The 23,426-nt window shown below is 58.3% G+C and overlaps 1 protein-coding gene across 2 annotated transcripts in view; it reads left to right on the top strand.

The window, feature by feature from the left end:
* CRACD (capping protein inhibiting regulator of actin dynamics) overlaps window positions 1-23,389 on the top strand; it is a 45,783-nt gene extending 22,394 nt beyond the window's left edge. The window contains exons 3-12 of one of the 2 annotated variants that reach the window (XM_039913677.1): window positions 9,638-9,809; window positions 13,276-13,369; window positions 14,741-14,881; window positions 15,075-15,230; window positions 15,812-15,874; window positions 17,507-17,689; window positions 18,054-20,787; window positions 21,341-21,534; window positions 22,220-22,376; window positions 23,210-23,389. In XM_039913677.1, the coding sequence (XP_039769611.1) occupies window positions 13,292-13,369; window positions 14,741-14,881; window positions 15,075-15,230; window positions 15,812-15,874; window positions 17,507-17,689; window positions 18,054-20,787; window positions 21,341-21,534; window positions 22,220-22,376; window positions 23,210-23,370 (3,867 nt within the window). In that variant the 5' untranslated portion in view covers window positions 9,638-9,809; window positions 13,276-13,291 and the 3' untranslated portion in view covers window positions 23,371-23,389. Of the gene's footprint in view, window positions 1-9,637; window positions 9,810-13,275; window positions 13,370-14,737; window positions 14,882-15,074; window positions 15,231-15,811; window positions 15,875-17,506; window positions 17,690-18,053; window positions 20,788-21,340; window positions 21,535-22,219; window positions 22,377-23,209 lie in introns of both variants that reach the window. The other variant, XM_039913676.1, reaches the window with a different exon arrangement.
* Window positions 23,390-23,426: the final 37 nt, after the last annotated feature.

Below are 23,426 nucleotides of genomic sequence, written 5' to 3'. Positions count from 1 at the left end.
GAGGCGCCAAAGGAAAGGAGAAATCAAACGTGAGGTCTAAGGATCCGGCAATGGCAGCCAAGGAAGGGTGGAGACTCCAGTTCCAGCTTTATTTCCATCAGTCAGATCTCTGGGTTCCTACCGAGTGAGGGTTAGAGTTAGGGTTAAAGACAATTACTGTCCCTTCAAAGCCTTATTGAAGGCACGTCTCCTCCTGGAGGCCTCCCCTTTCCTCTGATCCCACTCCCTTCGGCATCATCCGACTTGCTCCCTTTGTTCTTCCCTGCTCAGAGCCCCACAGAGCTTATGTACATACCTGTAATTTATGATTTATGTTGATGTCTCTCTCCCCCTTCTCTAGGCTGTAAGCTCTTTATGGGAAGGGAATGTGTTTATTACTATATTTTACTCTGCCAAGCGCTTAGTACGGTGCTCTGCCAAGCACTTAGTACAGTAAGCGCTCAACAAATACGATTGAATACGCTATACTCTCCACTGGTATCTATTCTATCTACTCCACAGGTTTTCTTAAGCATCCCCTTTCCTCTTCTCCCACTCTCTTCTTCGTCGCCCTTTGCTCTTCTCCCAGCCCCACAGCGTCTGTGTCCTGATGTCCTGTGTCCTGATTTGTACTGATATCTGTCTCCTCCCCTCTAGTCCTTAAGCTCACTGGGGGGCAGGGAATATGTCTGTTTATTGTATTGTACTCTCCCAAGTGCTTAGCCTAGTGCTCTGCACATGGTAAGTGCTCAGGAAATACGATTGAATGAATGACTGAAAGAATAACAGGCCTGGTCTCAGCTCTCAGTCAGTGGTGTGTATTAAACGCCTCCTGTGTGCAGAGTTCAATGGGTTCGTCAAAGGTGGCTTAAGCATTCTTTATCTGTAAAATCCTGCCTTCTATTTCCTTCTAGGGCTTCAGCTGGAGTTCTGTAGCCAGGGAACAGAACTTTTTACTAGGTAGCTTCCCTAGCCTGCATTTAATAATAATAATGATGGTATTTGTTAAGCGCTTACTATGTGCCAAGCACTGTTCTAAGCGCTGGGGTAGATACAGGGTAATCAGGTTGTCCCCTGTGGGGCTCACAGTCTTAATCCCCATTTTACAGATGAGGGAACTGAGAAGTGAAGTGACTTGCCCAAGATCACACGGCAGACAAGTGGCAGAGCCATGACCTCGGACTCCCAAGCCCGTGCTCTTTCCACTAAGCCACGCTGCTTTATAGATTTATAAATCTATAAATTCTACATTTATTTTAAGTTTATTTTAGTGTCTGCCTCCCCCACTAGATCCTATGCTCCTCTAGGGCAGGGATCATGTCTACTGATTTTTATGGGATTCTTTCAACCACTTAGTACAGTGCTCTGCAAACACTAAGCGCTCAGTTCTGTTGAGCTCAGGGCCGCTAGACTGTAAGCTTGTTGTGGGCAGGGAATGTGTCCATTTATTGTTGTACTTTCCCAAGTGCTTAGTACAGTGCTCCGCACACAGGAAGTGCTCAGTAAATACAGTCGGATGGGCAGGGCCGTCGCCCTCCAGCACGGTCCGTAGCACAGTGCTCTGCACAGAGTAAGCGCTCAATATCTCCCACTGATTGGTATTCATTCATTCATTCAATAGTATTTATTGAGCGCTTACTATGTGCAGAGCACTGTACTAAGTGCTTGGGATGAACAAGTCGGCAACAGATAGAGACAGTCCCTGCTGTTTGACGGGCTTACAGTCTAATCGGGGGAGACGGACAGACAAGAACGATGGCACTAAACAGCGTCAAGGGGAAGAACATCTCGTAAAAACCGATGGCGACTAAATAGAATCAAGGCGATGTACAATTCATTAACAAAATAAATAGGGTAACGAAAATATATACAGTCGAGCGGACGAGTACGGTGCCGTGGGGATGGGAAGGGAGAGGTGGAGGAGCAGAGGGAAAAGGGGAAAATGAGGCTTTAGCTGCGGAGAGGTAAAGGGGGGATGGCAGAGGGAGTAGAGGGGGAAGAGGAGCTCAGTCTGGGAAGGCCTCTTGGAGGAGGTGATTTTTAAGTAAGGTTTTGAAGAGGGAAAGAGAATCAGTTTGGCGGAGGTGAGGAGGGAGGGCGTTCCGGGACCGCGGGAGGACGTGACCCGGGGGTCGACGGCGGGATAGGCGAGACCGAGGGACGGCGAGGAGGTGGGCGGCGGAGGAGCGGAGCGTGCGGGGTGGGCGGTAGAAAGAGAGAAGGGAGGAGAGGTAGGAAGGGGCAAGGTGATGGAGAGCCTTGAAGCCTAGAGTGAGGAGTTTTTGTTTGGAGCGGAGGTCGATAAGCAACCACTGGAGTTGTTTAAGAAGGGGAGTGACATGCCCGGATCGTTTCTGCAGGAAGATGAGCCGGGCAGCGGAGTGAAGAATAGACCGGAGCGGGGCGAGAGAGGAGGAAGGGAGGTCGGAGAGAAGGCCGACACGGTAGTCTAGCCGGGATATAACGAGAGCCCGTAATAGTAAGGTAGCCGTTTGGGTGGAGAGGAAAGGGCGGATCTTGGCGATATTGTAGAGGTGAAACCGGCAGGTCTTGGTAACGGAACGTTAAAGGAGAAGAGCTCCTAGGATCTGAAGGGGGGACTCCCAGATCTGCAGATGAGGGGATGCTCTGAAGGGATCCTCTGAGTTCTTGGGGATCAATCAATCCCAACAATGGTATTTATTAAGTGCTTACTGTGTGCAGAGCACTGAGCGCTTGGGAGAGTACAGTGCAACAACAGGGCACGTTGTTCCCTGCCTACAATGAACTTACAGTCTAGAGGACAAGGCACTCTACTCAGCCTTTGGAAGAGTGCCGAAGGCAACACACGCACTCTCTCTGTCTCTCTTTCTGTCTCTGTGTGTCTGTCTCTCTTGCTACCCACGGTGTAAGACGGGGAGGCAGACAGACCTGTTTTTCCCAACAGGACTAAAGCAGCGAGCAGCGGCCCGACCTCCTCGGGTCCGAACAGCTGCGCTAATCATGGGGTGTACAGAGAAGCAGAGAGATAACAGAATCCTTATCTCCGCGAGGGCCGAGGAGAGGAATAAAGTTCATAGGTGCTAGGGATGGGTTCGGGGCTGACGCGAGGGGAATATGGGGAGTTTATCGCGGAAGGCCTCCTGGAGGAGGTGGGGCTTGAGGAGGCCTTTGAAGACGGGGAGTGCTGGGGATTTGAAAGGGGAATTCCAGGGAGGAGAATTGGGAATGAGAAACCCAACTCTGGGGGAGAACACCATCACCTCTCTGACAGAGATGTTAAATCCAGGACTTGTTATCACTTCCATCGGGGTGAAATGATAAACCCCTGTGGACGGGGAATATATCTGCTTATTATGATCATCGTTATTATTACTAATAGTAGTGGTATTTAAGTTCTTACTATGTGCCAGATACTGTACTAAGTGCTGGGGTGGATACAAGCAAATCAGATTGGATATAGTCCATGTCCCAGGTGGGGCTCACAGTCTCAATCCCTGTTTTACAGATGATGTAACTGAGGCACAGAGAAGTGAGGTGACTTGCCCTAGGTCATTCATTCACTCAGTTGTATTTATTGAGTGCTTACTGTGCGCAGGGCACTGTGCTAAGCGCTTGGGAGAGTACATCACAACAATAAGTGACATTCCCCACCTATAACAAGCTTACAGTCTAGTGTGGAGGAGACAGACATCGATACAAATAAATAAAATAAAATGACAGATACGTACATAAGTGCGGTGGGGCCGGGAAGGGGGAAGAGCAAAGGGAGCGAATCGGGGCGACGCAGAAGGGAGTGGGAGATGAGGAAAAGTGGGCCTTAGTCAGGGAAGGCCTCTTGGAGGAGGTGGGCCTTCAATAAGGCTTTGAAGCCAGGGGAGATGAATTGTCTGTCAGATTTGAGGAGGGAGGGTGTTCCAGGTCAGGGGCGGGGCGTGGGCAGGAGGTCAGCGGCGAGGCGGGCGAGATAGAGACGCGTGTGAAGGTTAACGGCAATAGAGGAGCGAAGGGTGTGGGCTGGGTTGTAGAAGAAGAGAAACCAGGTGAGGCAGGAGAGGGCAAAGTGTTTAAAGCCAACGGTAAGGAGTTTTTGATGGACGCGCTGGTGGCCGGGCAACCGCTGGAGTTTTTTGAGGAGCGGCATGATACGTCCTGAGTGTTTTCGGAGAAGAATGATCCAGGCAGCAGAGTGAAATGTGGACTGGAGTAGGGAGAGACAGGAGGTGGGGAGGTCAGCGAGGAGGCCGATGCCGTCATCCAGGCAGGAAAGGACGAGTGATTTTATATTAATGTGGCAGCAGTTTGGGATGGAGCAGAAAGGGCAGATTTTAGCGACGTGAAGGTGGGACTGACAGGATTTAGTGATGGATTCAATATGTGGGTTCAGTGACAGGGAGGAGTCAAAGATAATACCAAGGTTATGGGTTTATAATAATAATAATTATGGCATTTGTTAAGCGCTTACTATGTGCAGAGCACTGTTCTAAGCGCTGGGGAAGATACAGGGTAATCAGATTGTCCCACGTGGGGCTCACATTTTTTCATCCCCATTTTTACAGATGAGGTAACCGAGGCAAAGAGAAGTTAAGTGACTTTCCCAAGGTCACAGAGCAGACAAGTGGTGGAGCCGGGATTAGAATCCACGACCTCTGACTCCCAAGCCCCTGCTCTTTCCCCTAAGCCATGCTGCTTCTCTAAATATGCCCATTATGCCATTTATTTATTTCTATTTAATGCCTGTCCATGAGACAGGAAGGATGGTGGTGCCGTCTACAGTGAGGGGAAAGTCAGTGGGAGGACAGGTCGCAAAGCAGACAAGCGGTGGAGTTGGGATTGGAACCCCTGACCTTCTGACCCCCAGGCCTGTGCTCAATTGAACTCTCCCAAGTGCTCAGTACAGTGCTTTGCACACAGTAAGAGCTCAAGAAATATGACTGAGTGAATATTCGAATGAAGGACAGGGACTGTGTCTCCTTTATTTGTTTTGTATGGCATCTAGCCCCTGGGCAGACTCAAGGGAACACCACCATCGTCAGAGAACAGTGCTCTGCACATAGTAAGTGCTTAACAAATGCCATAATTATTATTATTATAAGCCCGTAACCTTGGTATTATCCTTGACTCCTCTCTGTCACTGAACCCACTTATTGAATCCATCACTAAATCCTGTCAGTCCCACCTTCACGTCGCTAAAATCTGCCCTTTCCGCTCCATCCCAAACTGCTACCACATTAATATAAAATCACTTCCCTCAGCCAGAACAATGGTTTTTGTTCGGTGCTTACTATGTGCCAAGCACCGTTCTAAGCGCCGGGGTAGATACACGTTAATCACATTGGCCACAGTCCCTGTTCCACAAGGGCATCGCGGTCTAAAGAGGAGGAAGAACGGGTAATGAATCCCTATTTTACAGATGAGGTCGTTGAGGTACCGAGAAGTGAAGCGTCTTGCCCTAGGTCGCCCAGCAAGCAAGTGGCGGACCCGGGATTAGAACCCAGGCCTTCTGACTTCCAGGCCCAGGATCTTTCCACTAGGCCACGCCGTTTACCGTATACGGTGCCATGAACACCAAAACCCTCGATTCGGGCTGCCCTGACTGTGGGAGTTCACACAATCTGCCCTCTCTGTTTGCCTTGTAACCACCGACATTGTGGAAACTCTCCCCTGTTGGTTCAAGAGTATTTATGGAGCACTTACTATGTGCAGAGCACTGTCCTCTCATGGTGCTAGCAACAAGGTGAAGGACACAGTGTGTGTGTGAGAGAGAGAGAAAGAAGGGAAGGAAGGAAAAGAAAGAGAAAAAGAAGGACAGGGATGGGGTGAAAAGAAAGAGGGTAGGGGGAGAGAATTTCTTCCAGCTACTGAAAAGAGTCAGGGAAAATGTTTTATCTCCCATCTCACTCTTCATTCTCAGGAATTGACCGAGGGTTTAGCAGGACTCGAACTCTACACACAGCGGCCCCTCCGTCGATTGGTCGCTTCCCAGGAATCACTGCGGCTCTGTCTAAAACGGCCATCACGGCCCTCCGCCCGTGAGGTGGCGGCTGTGGGTTGAGGCCTCCGAGAGCCGCTCGGTTTATGAAATTCCGCTTCCGGGGACAATCCTCAGAGGACATTCTAGGCAGGAGATCTAATTTCTACCACGTCGGGTCCAATTTCCATCAGGGACTCACCGCGCCGGGGAAAAGATATGGAGACGCAGACAAAGCACTCATTCGTTCAGGAGTATTTATTGAACTCTAATAGTGGTCGGGGGGCCGTGCTGGGCGCCTACCGTGGGTGGGATGCTGTGTTAGGCACCTACCTGTAAGGGGCAAGGTGATGTTGGAGTGCCTGTTAGTCAATCGCATTTATTGAGCGCTTACTGGGTGCAGAGCACTGTACTAAGCGCTTGGGAGAGGACAATATAACAGACGCAGCCCAGTCCACGATGAGTTTACAGTCTAGGGGAGCTGGGCAAGGCCTTGGGGGCAAGGCTCTGGGCTGGGCACCTATCGTGGGCAGGGAACCGGATTGGGTGCTTAAGGAAGAATCTTTTCAAAGCCTCATTGAAGGCCCATCTCCTCCAAGAGTCCTTCCCTGACTGAGCCCCCGCTCTCCTCTTCTCCCACTCCTTTCTGCGACTCCCCGACTTGCTCCCTTTGTTCTTCCCCTCTCCCAGCCCCACAGCGTTTATGCCCGTTATGCCATTTATTTATTTCTATTTAATGTCTGTCTCCCCCCACCCCTAGACCGTCAGCTCGTTGCGGGCCAGGAATGTAACTCTTATATTGCTTTATTATTCTCGTCATTCATTCAGTTGTATTGATTGAGCCCTTACTGTGTGCAGAGCACTGTACTAAGGGCTTGGAATGGACAATTCGGCAACAGTTAGAGGCAGTCCCTGCCCGACAACGGGCTCACAGTCTAAACGGGGGAGCGCTCTTCCAAGGGCTTTGTACAGTGCTTTGCACACAGTAAGCCCTCAGTAAATACAATCGAATGGATGAAGGAAAAGAAGTTTAATGGTCGCTGCCCTCCAGGAGTTTATATTCCAGAGGATAAATGGGCAGGAGGGCAGATCTAACTACAACCAGTAGAGGGTTGAGCAGGCGGGAGATTTCCTCATGAGGTACGGCTGGGAAAGGTAGAAAAGCGGATGAGCCCGGCGGGGAGGGAGGGAGCTGGGGAGAGGTGGGCTTCCAGAGGGGAGGGGAGGGGACAGAGTGGGGGTGCAGTAATGAGGAGAGAAGTCTCCCTGGGGGTCTTTGGGCCCAGCTCGGCCTCAGAGAGCCCTGCGGCCAGAGTCCGCCCCGCATCGTCCGGCACCTGGGGCCGGGGCCGGGGAGGAAAACCAACCACTTATCCTATTTCTCCTTGATTGCTGTATCAGCCTCCTGTCTCTCCCCACTCCAGTCCAGACTTTACTCTGCTTTCCGGATCGTTTTTCTGCAAAAACGTTTTCTACAGGCCACCTTTCCCCACCCCTCAAGAATCTCCAGTGGTTGCCCATCCACTTCTGCATCAGAGAGTCCTCAGTACCGGCTCTAGAGCTCCCAATCACCTTGCCCCCTCCTACCTCGCCTCACTGCGCTCCTACAACTCAGCCCGCACACTGTGCTCCCCTAATGCCGACCTACTCTACCTCAATCCCATCTATCTCGCCGCTGACCTCTCGCCCACATCTTTCCTCTGGCCTTCAACACCCTCCCTCCTCTTAGTCTCCCCGCTTCAAAGCCTTATTGAAGGTCCATCTCCTCCAAGAGGCCTTCCCTGACTAAGCCCTCCTCTCCGGTTTTCCCACTCCCTTCTGCATCCCCTGAAGTCAGGCCCGATTTTTCTCCTCCTCATGGTATCTAGTGAGCGCTTAATATATGCAAAGCCCTGAGGTAAATCCAGGTCGGTCTACCCAGCGTGGCCTAGCGGATAGAACACGGGCCTGGGATTCAGAAGGACCTGGGTTCTAATCCCTGGCTCTGCCTCTTCTCTGCTGTTTAACCTTAGGCAAGTCACTTCATTTCTCTGGGCTTCAAGCTGTAAAATGGGGAGTAAGACTGTGAGCCCTATGTGGGAAAAGAACTGTGTCAACCTGATTAGCTTGTATCTACCTCAGTGCTTAGAACAGTGCCTCGCACACACAACAAGCGCTTTATAAATGCCATAAAAAAAAAGGGTCAGCTGGTGGATAGCCCCAGCCCCGCGGAGATTAAAAGAGAAAGGGAGAGGTATCTTATCGCCGATTTTGAGGAGGAGGAGGAAGCAGGTTCAGAGAGGCCGTGCACCTTTGCCCGAGGTCACCCAGCAGCCCGGGGGCAGAACTGGGACCAGACGGGGGGGGTCTCCCGCCTCCCAGCGCCCCGTGCTCTCACCATCAGGCCACGCCGCCTCCCGTTTCCTCGGCCTGAACCAGGCCCCCGGCCCCTGGTCTGCCCCCGGAGCCGGGCTCTTGTTTCCTCCCTGTCCTCCCCAGGGAAGGAGAGGCGTGCTCAGCACCAGAACTGCTGGCATCTTCAGCTGTCCGGTTGGCCCAGAGTCAGGCAGGGGATCTAGGGAGTCCCACACATCTCACCCCGAACGTCGGGGAGGGGCCGTGATCCCGGTGGGGGGCTCTCCGGGTCGGGACTCAGTCGATCGTCTTTATTGAGCGCTTAGTCTGTGCAGAGCACTGTACTAAGCGCTTGGGAGAGTACAATGTAAGAATAAACTGACACGTTCCCTGCCCACAACGAGCTTATAGTCTAAAGGGGGAGACTGACATTAAGAGAAATAAATGACAGATATGGACATAAGTACTATGGGGTTGGGAGGGGTTGATGAATGAAGGGGGCAAGTTAGGGTGACATAGAAGGGAGAGGGAAGGAGGGTTTTTAGTCATGGAAGGCCTCTTGGAGGAGATGGGCCTTCAATCAGGCTTTGAAGTGGGGGGGAGAGATTGTGGGATATGAAGAGGAAAGGCGTTCCAGGCCAGAGGCAGGATGAGGGCGAGGGGTTGGCGGCGAACCCCAGCTTTTCCCAGTCAGCTCGTGAGAACGGGGCAGGCCCGTGTAAGGAACGTGCCCCCGCTGTCTGTGACCGCTGGCCTGGAAACTCCTGGAGGGCAGGGATCGTGTCTAGTGACTGCGTTGTCCTCTCCTAGGTGCTCAGTTCAGTGCTCTTCATACAGTAGACTGGACACTCCTGGTGGGCAGGGATCGTATCTAGCGACTGCGTTGTCTCTCCCAGATGCTCAGTACAGTGCTCTGCATACAGAAGACTACTCACTCGTGTCTACTCGCTCTATCCTACTTTCCCAAGTGCTCTGCACATAGAAAGCGCTCAGTAAGTACCATTGATTGGGAATGTGAGGTCACAAAACACTCAGCCTCCCCCCTACCCCGGGGCCTGGGGGTGCAAGGGTGGCTGCCAGTCAGTCGACAGTATCTATTGAGCGCTTACTATGTGCAGGGCAGTGTAGAAAGCGCTTGGGAGAATTTAGTGGAACAATAAAAAAGCCCGTTCCCTGCCGGAGGTGGCGGTTCCCGGCCCTGTGTCCCGGGCCGGGCCCCGCCAAGGCCGGTGGCCGCTCTTTGACCCGTGGTCCCTCCTCGCTCCGCCCGCGGGGCTGGGCCGCGATTCGCCGGGGCGGCCAAGGGCGCAGCGGAGGGTGCAGCGGAGGAGCCGCTCCAGCCCGCGGTGCCCGCGTCTGTCGTGGCATCCGCAGGCAAGAAGAGAGCCGGCAGGTTCCGGCCCTTCCAGAGGCTGTTCGGCAAGAGGGAGAAGAAGGAGAGCCCCCAGGCCCGGGGAGCGTCCGCCCCGAGGAAGAGACGCTCCTTCAGGAGACGCTGCGATGGCGTCGTCTCGTCGGACGAGGAGACCCTCCAAGACCACCTGAGGTGAGAACCCATGCCCGGTCTGCCCGGGACGGCCGCAGGGGCCGAGCCTGGGGGTGGGGGCCTGGGGAGGTCAGGGCCGGGTTTCCTGGACGTCCCTGAGCCTCATCTTCCTCATCTGTGGAATGGGAACCAAATCCCTGTGAGAGCAGGAGGCGACAGAGCCCGTCATTGGGCAGGGATTGTCTCTATCTGTTGCCGAATTGTCCATTCCAAGTGCTTAGTCCAGTGCTCTGCACTCTAGTAAACGCTCAATAAATACTACTGAATGAATGAATGGCTGAATGGCGGAGGTGGTCCTCGCTAGGATGGGGGAATCCCTGCTGCGGTGGTGGGCAGCCCTGGCTCACCCACCTGGGGCCCGGGAGAAGTTGGGCCTCCTGCCGCCCCGGCCCCGGTGGGCAAGGGGGAGGGTCTGCCCTCTGAGCGGGGGGTTTTCGGGGCACGAACCGGAGCCCCACCGCTGAGTCATCCGAAAACAGCGGTGTCCTTGGTGGGCGGGCGCTGGTGGGCGGTGCCCGGCAGTTTTTATGAGCCGGGCCTTTGCCCCGGCAGGCTTGGCCATTCCAAGAACCTCAGGGCCCGGCCTGCCCAGCCTCCCCCAGAGGAACAGGTGGAGGCAGGGCCCGTGCCCCCGGCGTGGGGAGGAGGAGATTTGTGGGCGAGGTCGCGTGGCTTGGCGGCGGAGAGGCAGACGAACTGGCATTTTCCAATGCCCAGAGTCCAGTGCCCCCAAATTGCCGGGCCCTTGTCTGGGGGGGACTGGACCGTGGGTGGATCTGGGCAGGCCCCAGCGTGCAGCCCCACCTAACCCTGAGCCTTCCGTGGGAGTCGAGAGACGGGCGTTGAGGTTGGCGGACCCCTCTCTTCACACTGTACTCGGCCTCTGGGGGCTCTGTCCTCCCCTCACCAAGAACCACGGGGGAAGGAGAGCATTCATCATTTTTTTTTCCTTGGTATTTGCTAAGGGCTTACTAGGTGCCAGGCGCTGTACTAAATGCTAAAGATACAAACTGATCACATTGGGCACAGTCCCTGTCCCACATGGGGCTCACAGTCTTAATCCCCATTTTACAGATGAGGGAACTGAGGCCCAGAGAAGTGAAGTGACTTGCTCACAGTCACTTATGTGACTGATAAGTGGCAGAGCCGGGATTAGAACCCAAGTCCTTCTGACTCCCAGGCCCGGCCTCTACACCCCCTCGCTATGGTCAAACAGTCAATCAGTGATATTCACTGAGCATTCTCTGTGTGCAGAGCACTGTAATAAGCTCTTGGGAGAGTACGATACGAAAGAGTTGGTAATAATAATGTTGGTATTTGTTAAGCGCTTACTATGTGCAGAGCACTGTTCTAAGCGCTGGGGGAGATACAGGGCCATCAGGTTGCCCTACGTGAGGCTCACGGGCTTAATCCCCATTTTCCATATAAGGTAACTGAGGCACAGAGAAGTTAAGTGACTTGCCCACAGTCACACAGCTGACAAGTGGCATAGCCAGGACTCGAACCCATGACCTCTGACTTCCAAGCCCGTGCTCTTTCCACCGAGCCACTCCATCTGTTCCCCGCCCACAAGGAGCTTAGGTCCAACTCTGTCCTCCCCGGATCCTCCGGCTCCCCTCCGATGGGCCGTTCCCATGGATCCCCTGGAATGATCCGGACTCTGGAATGGAAAGGGCAGAGGATGGAGGCAGGGAGGTCAGCGAGGAGGCTGAGGAATTAGTTTAGCTGGGATAAGGCAAGTGTCAGAACCAAGGCGCTGGATTTTTTTTGGGGTGGAGGAGGGAAATGTAATAATAATAATAATAATAATGTTGGTATTTGTTAAGCGCTTACTATGTGCCAAGCACTGTTCTAAGCGCTGGGGTAGACATAGGGGAATCAGGTTGTCCCACGTGGGGCTCACAGTCTTCATCCCCATTTTACAGATGAGGTAACTGAGGCACCGAGAAGTGAAGTGACTCGCCCAAAGTCACACAGCCGACAAGTGGCAGAGCCGGGGTTCGAACCCATGACCTCTGACTCCAAAGCCCGTGCTCTTTCCAGTGAGCCACGCTGCTTCCCTAATGTCTGAGCTTGAACCCAGAGCTGGAGCCGGCAAGAGAGCTGGGAGAGAAGGGCTGGGGACGGTGGCTACCCAGCGGGGGGTGGTCCCCGGGGCCGAGTAGACCCACGGAGCCAGGATTTGGGGACGTTGACGCTGCAGGGGTCAAAGGGCCTGTGGGGCTCGGGGGGGGTCAGAGGTCTTCACAGGGAGTCAGGAGTCGTGTTCGCACGTCCCCATCGGGAAATGAGTCGCTTGGGCCAGGCGTGGTGATGATGGCTTTCTTGCTTTGTGTCTTTCCCAAGACTGGGGACGTTGGCTGCGCCCTGATGCAGGGGGATGAGGCGGATCACCTCCTTTCAGGGGGTGACGGAGAAGGGGTCTTTTAGGTCTGACCGGGTGGGAATATGTAGCCCCTCGGTTCCTGGGCTGGGCTCAGCTCAGAAGCGGCCCAGGAGCCACTCCTTTCATTCATTCGTTCATTCAGTAGTATTTATTGAGCGCTTACTATGTGCAGACCACTGTACTAAGCACTTGGAATGTACAAAGCGGTAACAGATACAGTCCCTGCCCTTTGACGGGCTTACGGTCTAAACGGGGGAGACGGACAGACGAGAACAATAGCAATAAATAGAATCGAGGGGATGAACATCTCATTAAAACAATAGCAAATAAATAGAGTCAAGGCGATGTACATTTCATTAACAAAATAAATAGGGTAATGAAAATATATACAGTCCTCGGGGGGGATGTGAGCTATAGGGGAAGCAGTGTGGCCTAGTGGAAAGAGGCCGGGCCTGGGAGTCGGAGGATCTGCGTTCTCATCCCGGCTCCTCCGCTTGTCTGCTGGGTGACCTTCGCTTCTCCCGGCGTCAGTTTCCTTATCTGTAAAATAGGGATTCCACACCTGTTCTCCCTCCTACTTAGACTGTGAGCTCCATGTGGGACCTGATTATCTTGCATCTACCTTAGTGCTTGGCACATAGTAGCGGCTTAACAGATAACACTATTATTATTAATATTGTGTGTGTGTGTGTGTGTTTGTGTGTATATATAGCTGTTGTTTATGCTTGGAGATTCCAGAGGGCGGAGCTCACTTCTGGATATGTGGGGCTGAAAAAAAATCAACGTGGACCCACAGCCCCTTTTGAGTAGGGTACACAAAAAGCCTGTCCCTTGTCGTGTCGTCAGGCTGAACTTTCGCAGCGCCCGGCACTCTTTTGCCTCCTTTTTCACGAAGCTTTTGCTCAAAAAGAGCTGCTCCCTTCTCGGCTTCAGGATGCCGTGTCGATCTGTCTCACCGGAAACACTGGGCCTTGAGCACCGGGCTGCGAGTTCGGGTGGGACGAGGGGCGGGGGGGGCGGGGGCGGCCGGTGGTCGGGCACATCTCCGGACCCTAACGGAGCTCGGGCTTTGCCTCGCAGGTCCTGCGGCTCTGCTATGGGAGGCCGGGCCTTCTCCCACGACAGCATTTTCCTCCCCGAGGGACCAGCCGAGAGCCAAGCGGGAACTCTCCAGGTAAGCGGAGGGGGCCGGGGGCCGACACGGGGTCCAGTAGAGGGGTGCCGGGGGGGGGGGTATCTGTGGGGAGTCCCTGGCACGGGCCGGGCTCGGCTCCCAGCGTGAAGCCATCTTAGGGAGAAGGTAACGACAGCTGGCCCCGTGGGAACTTCAGCTCGGGCATAAAGAGGGGCACGGCCAGCATTTACTCATTCAATCGTACTTATCGGGCGTTTACGGTGTGCACTGAGCGTTTGGGAGAGTACAGCACAACAATAAACAGACTCGTTCCCTGCCCACGACGAGGTTAAACTTTAAAGAGGGGGAGATGGACATTAATCTAAATAAGTAAATTGGCAGATAAGGACTCAAGTGCCACGGGGACGGAAGGGGGATGAGTAAAGGGAGCGAGTCGGGGCGACGCAGAAGGGAGTTGAAGGAAAGGAAAAGAGGGATTAGTCGGGGAATTAGTCAGTAAATTCCATTGGTTGATGGATGGATCGATCGAAAAGGCCGTGCAAGTTGCAAGCAGCCTCCTGGCATCTGCGGGGAACCGTGCCCCCCCGAAACAGGCGGCCCCCTCCCAGGAAGCCAGGATCCCGTGGGGGCACCACAGGGAAGACTACCACCTAATGTGATGCCAGCCGGGCATCCCACGTCGTGCCCATCGCGGCCTCAGCTGTGCCGCAGCCGGCCACCGATGTCGCCCCCGAACGGGCCGTCGGGCTGGCACCGGGCACCGGGCGATGGGGGGCTCGGTGAGGAGGGGGCCGGGCAGGGGCGGTCGGTTGCGGGGAGGACGGCCCGCCGGGACCGCTGGTCCGGTCACCCCTGGCAAGGAAAGTCAAGGAAGAGATGGGGGAAACCGGAGGACCAGGTGGCACCGAGTAGCGGATGGCAGGTTCCTCATCTGACGAGAGAAGCAGAGTGGCTCAGTGGAAAGAGCCCGGGTTTGGAGGTTAGAGGATGTGGGTTCTAATCCCGGTTCCGCCACCTGTCAGCTGGGTGACTTTGGGCAAGCCACTTAACTTCTCTGTGCCTCAGTTCCCTCAGCTGTAAAATAGGGATTAAGACTGTGAGCACCACGTGGGACAACCTGATTACCTTATGCTTAGTACAAAATAAGCACTTAATAAATACCATAATTATTAGTATTAGTTTTTCCCCCCACTTGCAGCCTTAGTGTTCTAAAGGACTCGCCCAAGCGCTCAGTACGGTGCTCTGCACACAGTAAGCACTCAATAAATACGATTGACTGACAGGGCCGGGCCGGGCCCCAGAGCCCAGCCCCATCACACTCCCGAGTTGGGTCCAGCAGGGGCGCGGCCATATCCGATTCCCCTCTCCGCCCGCACCCCTGACCTCCCCGCTTTGTCTCTCCTCCAGCAGCAGCCGGGGCAGGACCTGGTGCCCGGGCAGTGCCCGCCGTCGACCACCACAGGGGCCGGAGGAGAACCGGGAGGGCTTCGGGGCAGCCTCGAGGAGACAGAGGCCGGGCCGACCCTCGGGCTCCCGGACCGCGACGATCGAGTAAGGCCCGCGCTGGGCCCCGTGCCCTTCCCTTGCCCGGGAGCTTCTGCCCACTGTCACCTGAACGCGTGGGCTCTGCGGGGGTGGGGACTGGGGTCCTTCCCTCACTCTCTGGGTGCAGAGGGGTCCCGGGGTGGAGAGGAGGGCACCCGGGGTGAAAAGGGGAGAGCTGAGCCCCAGTCTCTGTCCCCAGGAGGGTGCTCCTGGCTCCCCAGCTTTGGGCGAAGAGAGCAGCTTCCCAGGCAGAGCGGAGGCCGCGGGGGAGTGGGAGCCGGACCTGAGATCGCTCCCCGAGACCTGCTCCTGGGACGCCAGCCGGAGCCTGCTCTTTCTCTCCTCCGGGGTCTGGGTGCGTGGACGGGGCCTAGGGCCGGAGGGGCTCTGTGTGCATCGGGGGACACGGGGGCGGGGCTCTGCCACTCTGGGGCACGCATCTACACGCATGTGGGGCACAGATTGAGCGCAGGTGTGGGGCTGGGGGGCTGCACTGGTGTGGATTGAGGCTCAACCGGGGGTTGTAACCGAGCCTGATGCATCCAAAGAAACATACACACGTGGGATGCAGGTGGTGGGGTTGGGGGGCACAGGTGCGGGTCTGTCTGTAGCAGAGGCTCTCTCACACACATGCCCACACGTGTGCATACACACACAGACAGATGTGTGCTTCCTTGCCCCCTCCTTCCCCATGAGGGCGGCTTTAGGGGTTGTGGGAGCTTGTGGATTCTGCTGCGGGTGGGCTTCGTGCCCTCTGTTTTGGGGGAGAGGATGGGGGGCACTGGTGGCGGGAGGTTCCCCAGGATCTGGGTGTGTGTGGGACTTGGGCAGAGCAGGTCAGCGACCCCAAGCCCAGTGGGCAGCGGAGCAGCGGGTGAGATTCCGGACCCGGCTTCTCGCAGCGGGGTCGTCTAATAGGCTGTCGTCTCTCCACAGTCCCGTGACGTTCCTGACCCCCCAACCCCAGCACCAGGCCCCGCCAGCACCATGGAAGACAAGGTACCAACCGCCCCTGGCCGTGGGGGCTTCTCTCTCTCTGGGCCTGAGGAGCCGGGCGCTGCACGTGGCCTAGCGGATAGAGCCCGGGGTGGGTGTCAGGAAGGCCTGGGTTCTAACCCCGGCTCCGCCACTTATCTGCTGTGTGACCTTGGGCAAGTCACTTTGCTTCTCTGGGCCTCAGTGCCCTCATCTCTAAAATGGGGATTAAGACCGTGAGCCCCATGTGGGACAGGGACTGGGTCCAACCTGATTAGCCTGTATCTACCCCAGCGCTTAGAACAGTGCTTGACACACAGCAAGTGCTCAACAAATATTATTATTATCGCCTCGCCTCTGTGCAGGCTCCAGGGCTGCTCCCCCTTCAAGGCCGCACAGGGGAAGGGCTGGTAAATGGGCGGGTCCGGAGGCTGTTACCCTGGCAACAGGGACCCCCCCTCCCCACTTTGGACCGGGACGGTAGCTTTTAATCGTCTTTCTCGAGGGTCTGTGCCGGCCCCGCAGGGAGGGGATGAGGGGCCGGGCAATCTGCCCAACTTCAGCCCGCCCTTTGGGGAAGGAAATGTGGCTGGGGACAGAGTATGGACAGGACCCTCCCTCCCCCTCTGCTCGCACTCACTGACTGTGAGCCCGTCAGTGGGCAGGGATTGTCTCTATCTGTTGCCGATTTGTACATTCCAATAGCTTAGTACAGTGCACATAGTAAGCGCTCAATAAATACTATTGAATGAATGATCCCCAGACCGCGCCCAGGCCACCTGGCTGGCCCTGCAGCTGGACTGCGGGACTCCCATAACCCACCCTCTCCTCTCCCTCCCTCTCCCTCTCCCTTTCTCATGGTATTTGTTCAGCACTTACTCTGTCCCATTCATTCAATCGCATTTTTCTGAGTGCTTAAATCTGTGCGGAGCACTGGACTAAGGGCTGGGGAGAGTACAGTGCAACGATAAACACTTGCATTCATTCATTCAATCGCATTTATTGAGCGCTTACTGTGTGCAGAGCCCTGTACCCAGGACTTGGGAGAATACAATAGTGAACAGACACTTTCATTCATTCAATCATATTCATGGAGCACTTACTGTGTGCAGAGCACTGTACTAAGCGCTTAGTAAATGCTCCCTGCCCACAACGAGTTTACAGTCCAGAGGAGGGGAGATAGACATCGATGCAAATAAATAAATGACAGATATGGACCTAAGTGGTGTGGAGCTGGAAAGGGGGAAGAACAAAGGGAACAAGTCAGGGCGACGTAGAAGGGAGTGAGAGAAGAGGAAAGGAGGGGCTTAGTCTGGGAAGACCTCTCGGAGGAGACGCGCCCTCAATAAAGCTTTGAAGTGGGCAAGGGTCTGTCGGATTTGAGGAGGGAAGGCGTTCCAGGACAGAGGCAGGAAGTGGGCGAAGGTTGGTGACAAGATAGGCGAGATAGAGGGCCGGTGAAAAAGTCGGCATTAGAGGAGCGAGGTGTGCGGGGTGGGTCGTGATACAGCGCTTAACCAATACCCTTAATAAACCAACAAGACCAGGGCAGACATGGCATCACTCAAAAGGGAGGGCCCCTGGCACCACTGCCGTGGTTTGTTTTTTTTCCAGTCCCTGGCCTGACCCCGGCCTCTCTTCGCTCTCACCCGTCAGGTTCCTCCAGTCCGGCCATCTCGGCCCAAAAGGCACTTCTCCACAGCGGGCACCATCGAGAGCGTCAACCTGGACGCCATCCCGCTGGCCCTCACCCACCTGGACAACAGTGCCGCCAAGCACAGGCTGTCCGTCAAGCCGCGGAACCAGCGCGTGTCCAAGAAGCACCACAGGCTCGGGCGGGTGAGTGGCCGGCGGGAGGCCCGGCGCGGCCCTGGCTCCGGCCTGGGGGAGGAGTTCTCACCTTTCAGGGCTGGCCCTGGGCGGCAGCGGGACGCGGGGGGGCGGAGGGGAGGGACAGTCGCTCCTGGACATGGGATTCCGGCCGTTTCCGCAGGGGCAGGGACAGGGTACGCGGCCGGATGGAAAGTATTGGAACAAGGAGGGGAGGCCGAGGTAGCGATTTGGGGGGCATAACTGCCTGCCACCCCCTCACGCCCCAAGGGAGAGGGAATAACCACCCTGCAGCCCTCTTCCCAGAGACCAGGGCTCCGAGCTGCAAAGCCACTGGGCCGAGACCTAATCCTGTTTTCCTCCTCCATCTCAGGACCCACAGAGCCAACGGGGAAGCCTGGAAACGCAGCTGGAAACACAGAACGGACACTGCGCCGGGGAGATGCCCACCTGGTCCGGGGAGGTCCGGGAAAGGCAGGGAGAAGAGCACGGGAAGCGTAGCCAGGCTGAAGGTCGGGGACACGAGGCGGAGGCGGCTGAAAAGAAACGTCTGGAAGAGCAAAGCCTCTGGAGACTGGACAGCCAGAGCGAGGAGATGGAGGAGGAAGAGCAGCAAGAGACGAGCAGGAGGAGCCTCTTGGGGGACAAGAGAAAACAGTCTCTCCCGGAAGGGGGCCGAGGGGAGGAAATGGAGGAGCAGTGGTCAGAGCTGGAGGTGAAGGAGTGTCAGGAAGGAGAGAGACAGAAATTGGAAGGGCAGACACACCGGGAAGAGGAGGGACAGCGACTGGAGGAAGAGAGACGGAGACTGGAGGAAGAAGAGAGGCGGAAGCTGGAGGAAGAAGAGAGACAGAGGCGTCGGGATGAGGAGAGGCAGAGGCTGGAGGAAGAAGAGAGGCAGAAGCTGGAGGAAGAAGAGAGACAGAGGCGTCGGGATGAGGAGAGGCAGAGGCTGGAGGAAGAAGAGAGGCGGAGGCGTCGGGATGAGGAGAGGCAGAGGCTGGAGGAAGAAGAGAGACGGAGGCGTCGGGATGAGGAGAGACAGAGGCTGGAGGAAGAAGAGAGACGGAGGCGTCGGGATGAGGAGAGACAGAGGCTGGAGGAAGAAGAGAGACGGAGGCGTCGGGATGAGGAGAGGCAGAGGCTGGAGGAAGAAGAGAGACGGAGGCGTCGGGATGAGGAGAGGCAGAGGCTGGAGGAAGAAGAGAGACGGAGGCGTCGGGATGAGGAGAGGCAGAGGCTGGAGGAAGAAGAGAGACGGAGGCGTCGGGATGAGGAGAGACAGAGGCTGGAGGAGGAGAGACAGAGACAGGAGGAACAGAGATGCCAGGAAGAAGAGAGACGGAAACTGGAGGAAGAAGAGAGACGGAGGCTGGAGGAGGAGCAACGCCAAGAATTAGCTTCCTTGGAGCTGGAAGGGCAGCAGCTTCCTGCAGAGGTGGCCAAGCCTCTACGGGAGCTGAAGAGACAGGAGACCCCCGCCGAGACCCCCAAAAGGCCCGAGGCAGAGAAGCAGGAGGAGGAAGAGGGAGGAGCGGAGTGGAGGCTAGAGGGGCGTCGGCGACCCCTGGACGGTGAAGATGGAAAACGCTTGGGGACCAAAGGGAATCCACCTCAGGAAGGCCCAGGGAAGAAGAGGCAAGGAGGAGATGCCGCTGGTGGCCAAAACCTCAGAGGACAGGCCAAACTGGAGCCGCCGGGCGACGGGGAGAGCGAGCGGGACCCCGGGAGCCGGGGAGGACGAGGAGGAGACGTAGGCCGGCCCGGAGAGTCGGCCCCGCCTCAGCCGAAAGGGGCAGGGGCCCAGGAGCGGGACCACGGCGGAGAAGAGGAGGAGCTGAGGTGGCGGGAAGTGGACGAGAGGCAGAGCACGCCCCGACCGTACACCTTCCAAGTGTCGTCGGGAGGGAGGCAGATCCTCTTTCCTAAGGTCAACCTGAGCCCCGTGGCCCCGCCGCCGCCGCCTCCCTCCGGCCACGAGCCCCCCGGCGCCCACCCGCTGCCGGCCTCGCTGGGCATCCCGCACACGGCCATCCTGGTCACCGGCACCCAGCTCTGCGGACCGGCCGTCGACCTGAGCCAGATCAAGGACAGCGCCTGCCGGTCGCTGCTGGGGCGGTCGGAAGAGAGGAGGTCCGCCTCCCGGGAAGCCCCCGCCCGGCGGGCGGGCGACGGGAAGGCCCGCGATGGCCCAGAGTCGGCCCGGAACGAGGCCGCGCTGGCCGAGTGGGCGTCCATCCGGTCCAAGATCCTGAAGAACGCCAACTGGGCCGGCTGGTCGCCGGCCGTCTGGGGCGGACCCCGGGGGAGCATCAACAAGACCCAGCCGGTCGCCCCCAAGTTCTCCATCACGCCCGCCTGGCAGAAGTTCCCAGACCCGGCCAGGCCCGGCGGGGGCGCGGACGACACCGGACGGGAGGCCCGGGTCGAGGGGTCCGGACCCAAGCCGGGCCCGGCGGACGGACCGGCCCGGCCGCCCGGAGGCCCGGCCGGCGACGCCGACGGCTGTAAGTTTGCCAAAGACCTCCCGTCGTTCCTGGTCCCCGGCCTCCCCCCGTCTCCGCCCCGCGGGCCGCCCCCGGACGGGACCGGGGAGGCCGAGGCGCCCCCGCCGGGCGCGGACGACGGCCTCCCCCCTTTCGGCATCAAGCTGAGGCGCACCAACTACTCGCTCCGCTTCCAATACGATCAGCAGGCGGAACAGAAGAAGAAGAAGCGGCTGAGCGGCAGCGGCCCCGGGGCCGGCTCCGGCGGGACCCCGACTCCCCCGGTGCCCGCGGACGGAGAGACGGACGCGGAGGCGGCCCCGGCCGCCGCGGGGCCACGGAAGGACCCGTCGGGCCGCCTCCCCGCCCCCGTGGGGCTCAGGTGGCCTCCGCCCCAGAGGCCGGCCCTGGCCCCCAAACCCGCCCACCGGACCCCGCCGCCGTCCCCCCTGTCCAGAGGGAGCGGGGCGTTCTGGGCCGGGCCGCCGGCTCCGAGGGCGGCACGCCCCGGAGCGGAGTCTGAGGACCGGGGCCCACGGTCCCCTCGCGACCGGCCCGGGGCCGGAGAGGAAGGAGCGACGGGGAAAGCCTCGCTCCTCGGGCCAGAGACCATCAAGAAAGGTAAGCGCCCTCCTCTTCCTCACCTGGCCGCACTGCCCATCCGGGTCACTAAGGGAGGGTTGGCGAGGTGACCGGGCTCTGAGCTCGTCCTGGGCAGGGAGCATCTGCTGTCGTATCATACTCTCCCAGGCGCTTAATCCAATGGTCTGCTCACGGTAAGCGCTCAGTTAATACGTTGGGGGCCAAGTTCCAACCCGGGGCCGACGTCCGGGGAGAGCAGCCTTAACGGCTCCTCTGTCTTCCCTAGACTGAGGGGGCAGTCCTTGACCTGGCCTCCTCCCACTCCCGCTGAGGGGAAGAGTGGCCGCATGCAGTGCCTGGGGCAACTAAACCAGGGTGGCTGGCCCTGGCCAAGTGGAAGGCCAAAGCCTGGAGCCACTTCCCCGCTCCCCCAGATCATTAAGGAAACAAACCCACTGCCGCTCGGGGGAGGCACACACCGTCAGATGAGCCCGGGGAAGCGTTCCCCGACGGATTAACGCGGGCCGGGGACGTCCGGACCCGTCCGAGGCCGTGGTCCGACACCTCTCCCCCGACCCCGCTCTCCCCGCAGAGAAGCCGGGGCTTCAGACTCGCCACTCTCTGGACGCCTCCGGACGGACGGACGAGGGCCACGCGGCCCTGCCGACGTGGATCAACGTGGCGCTCGAAAAGCAGAGGGGATTCCGGGAGCAGCAGGCCTCCCGGGAGGAGCGGAGGAAGCAAGTTCGGGAGGCCAAACAGCCCGGCAGGCGGCCCGGCCAGCAGGCAAGCCTCCCGGGGTTGCCCTCGGCCCGGCGGGCGGCTCTCGGAGCAGGGAGGGCTCGCCGGCGTGGCTCGTGGGACCCTCCGAAGGGCCACACTGGGCTCTGCTGTCCCCGGTGGGCCTCTGGGTGGCGGAGGGAAGACCCAAGAGGCAGGGTTGGGATCCAACGCCACTCTGGCTCACCACCCCATCTAACGGGAGGGGCTGGGAGAGATTCGTCGAGCAAGCAGCCCGGCTCCAGAGAACGTGGCTAATGCCCGACTGACGTGCCTGGTAGGTGTTCCCTGGTCCTCACCTGACCGGTGGGGTTTAGTGCGAATTACGGCCTGGGCCCTCACTGCGCACTGGTCCAAAGTGTGTCCCAGCTATCTGAAAGTCCGGGTGGCTAGCCGTGCCCCGGCCCCCGCTCCCGGCCCGGGCTGCCTCTGGGTCTCGCCCCTCACCCACCCCGCCGCTGGACTCGGGGCAGCAGGCCGGGCCCAGCCACCGCCCTGTTGCGGTCAATCGTGGGCCCTCAGGGTGGCCCCCTCCTCTGCCCAGTAGCCAGGAGGAGACCCCCCCCCACCCCGGGCCTGGGGCCAAGGACTAGAGCAGGAGGCCGACGCTACAACCAGGGGCGGGTAGGCGGGGGATGCCAGGATCGGGGCAGGGGCCTATAATCTCATCCCTCCCCGCTTTCCTGCCCAGGCCGGAGCCCGCGAGGAGCCCGAGGGCGGCAGCGCCGGCGGTTCCCAGGACCGAGCCACAGCTCCGGAGAAGAGGAAAGCGGACGAGACGGTGGTGACCGGGCTCCAACGCCGTGAGCTGCTGCAGAAGTCCAACACGCTTCCCACCTCTCTGACAGGTAGGGCGGGGGACCCCCAAACGAAGGGGAGCTCCCCCCCGAGCAGTGGCTACCCCTGAACGGCAAAGCAAGGATCAAGTAGCTCGGGGGCTCCCCGCCTTCACCCCCGAAGCCCCGTGGGCCCTCAGCCTGGGGAGAGAACTCGCATTCCACACTGGGGGCGGGGGGACACTCGACAGTGATAATCGTGGTGTCCGTTAAGCGCTTACCGTGTGCCGAGCGCTGGGCCGAGCGCCGGGGTGGATCCGAGATCATCGGGCCTCTCACGGGGCACACGTGCTAAGTAGGAGGGAGAAACAAGTATTCGATCCCCATTTTGCAGATGAGGGAACTGAGGCCCAGAGAAGTTAAGTGACTTGCCCATGCTCACACAGCAGGTGAGTGGCGGAGCCAGGATTAGGACCCAGGTCCTCTGACGCCCAGGTCTGTGCTCTTCCCATTAGGCCACCTTGCTTCCCCCACACTAAGGGACGAGGGGGGGGGGGGCCAAGGAGGACACTGAATTACCCGGGCCAGGTGCTGCCTGCCAGCCTGGCGGGCATCAGCCGGGGGCATCACCGGCCCCCCGGGATGCTTGCTGCAGCCCCGGTCTGGGCCGTGGGGTGCGACCGGGCTTCACTTCTGCTGGCTGTCACGGTGACCGGGCTTCCTCTGCTGGGCACTGGGACCGCTCACCCCGAGGGGGACCCGGGGGCCTTCCGGCCTCCCGCACCCTCGTTTCATCCCCACCCCACCCCTGCCGCTCAGGGTCCCGTGGGCCCCTCCCCTCCCTCGGGTGGACAGGGCTCAGAGACGGCCCACCTCGCTAACACTCCTCTCTCCCCCTGCGCCAGTGGAGATCTCGGACTCCGTTCCGCCGGCCCCGCTGCTCAAAGAGGTCGCCAAGAGGTTCTCCACCCCGGACGCGGCGCCCGTGGCGACCGAACCAGCCTGGCTGGCCCTGGCCAAGAGGAAGGCCAAGGCCTGGAGCGACTGTCCCCAGATCATTAAGTAGAACCACCTCCCGACGCCTGGGCGAGTGGACACACACACACACACACACACACACAC

This window comes from Ornithorhynchus anatinus, chromosome 12 (genome assembly GCF_004115215.2).
Source record: "Ornithorhynchus anatinus isolate Pmale09 chromosome 12, mOrnAna1.pri.v4, whole genome shotgun sequence".
NCBI lineage: Eukaryota > Metazoa > Chordata > Mammalia > Monotremata > Ornithorhynchidae > Ornithorhynchus > Ornithorhynchus anatinus.
This window is presented reverse-complemented; position numbering and strand designations above follow the sequence as displayed.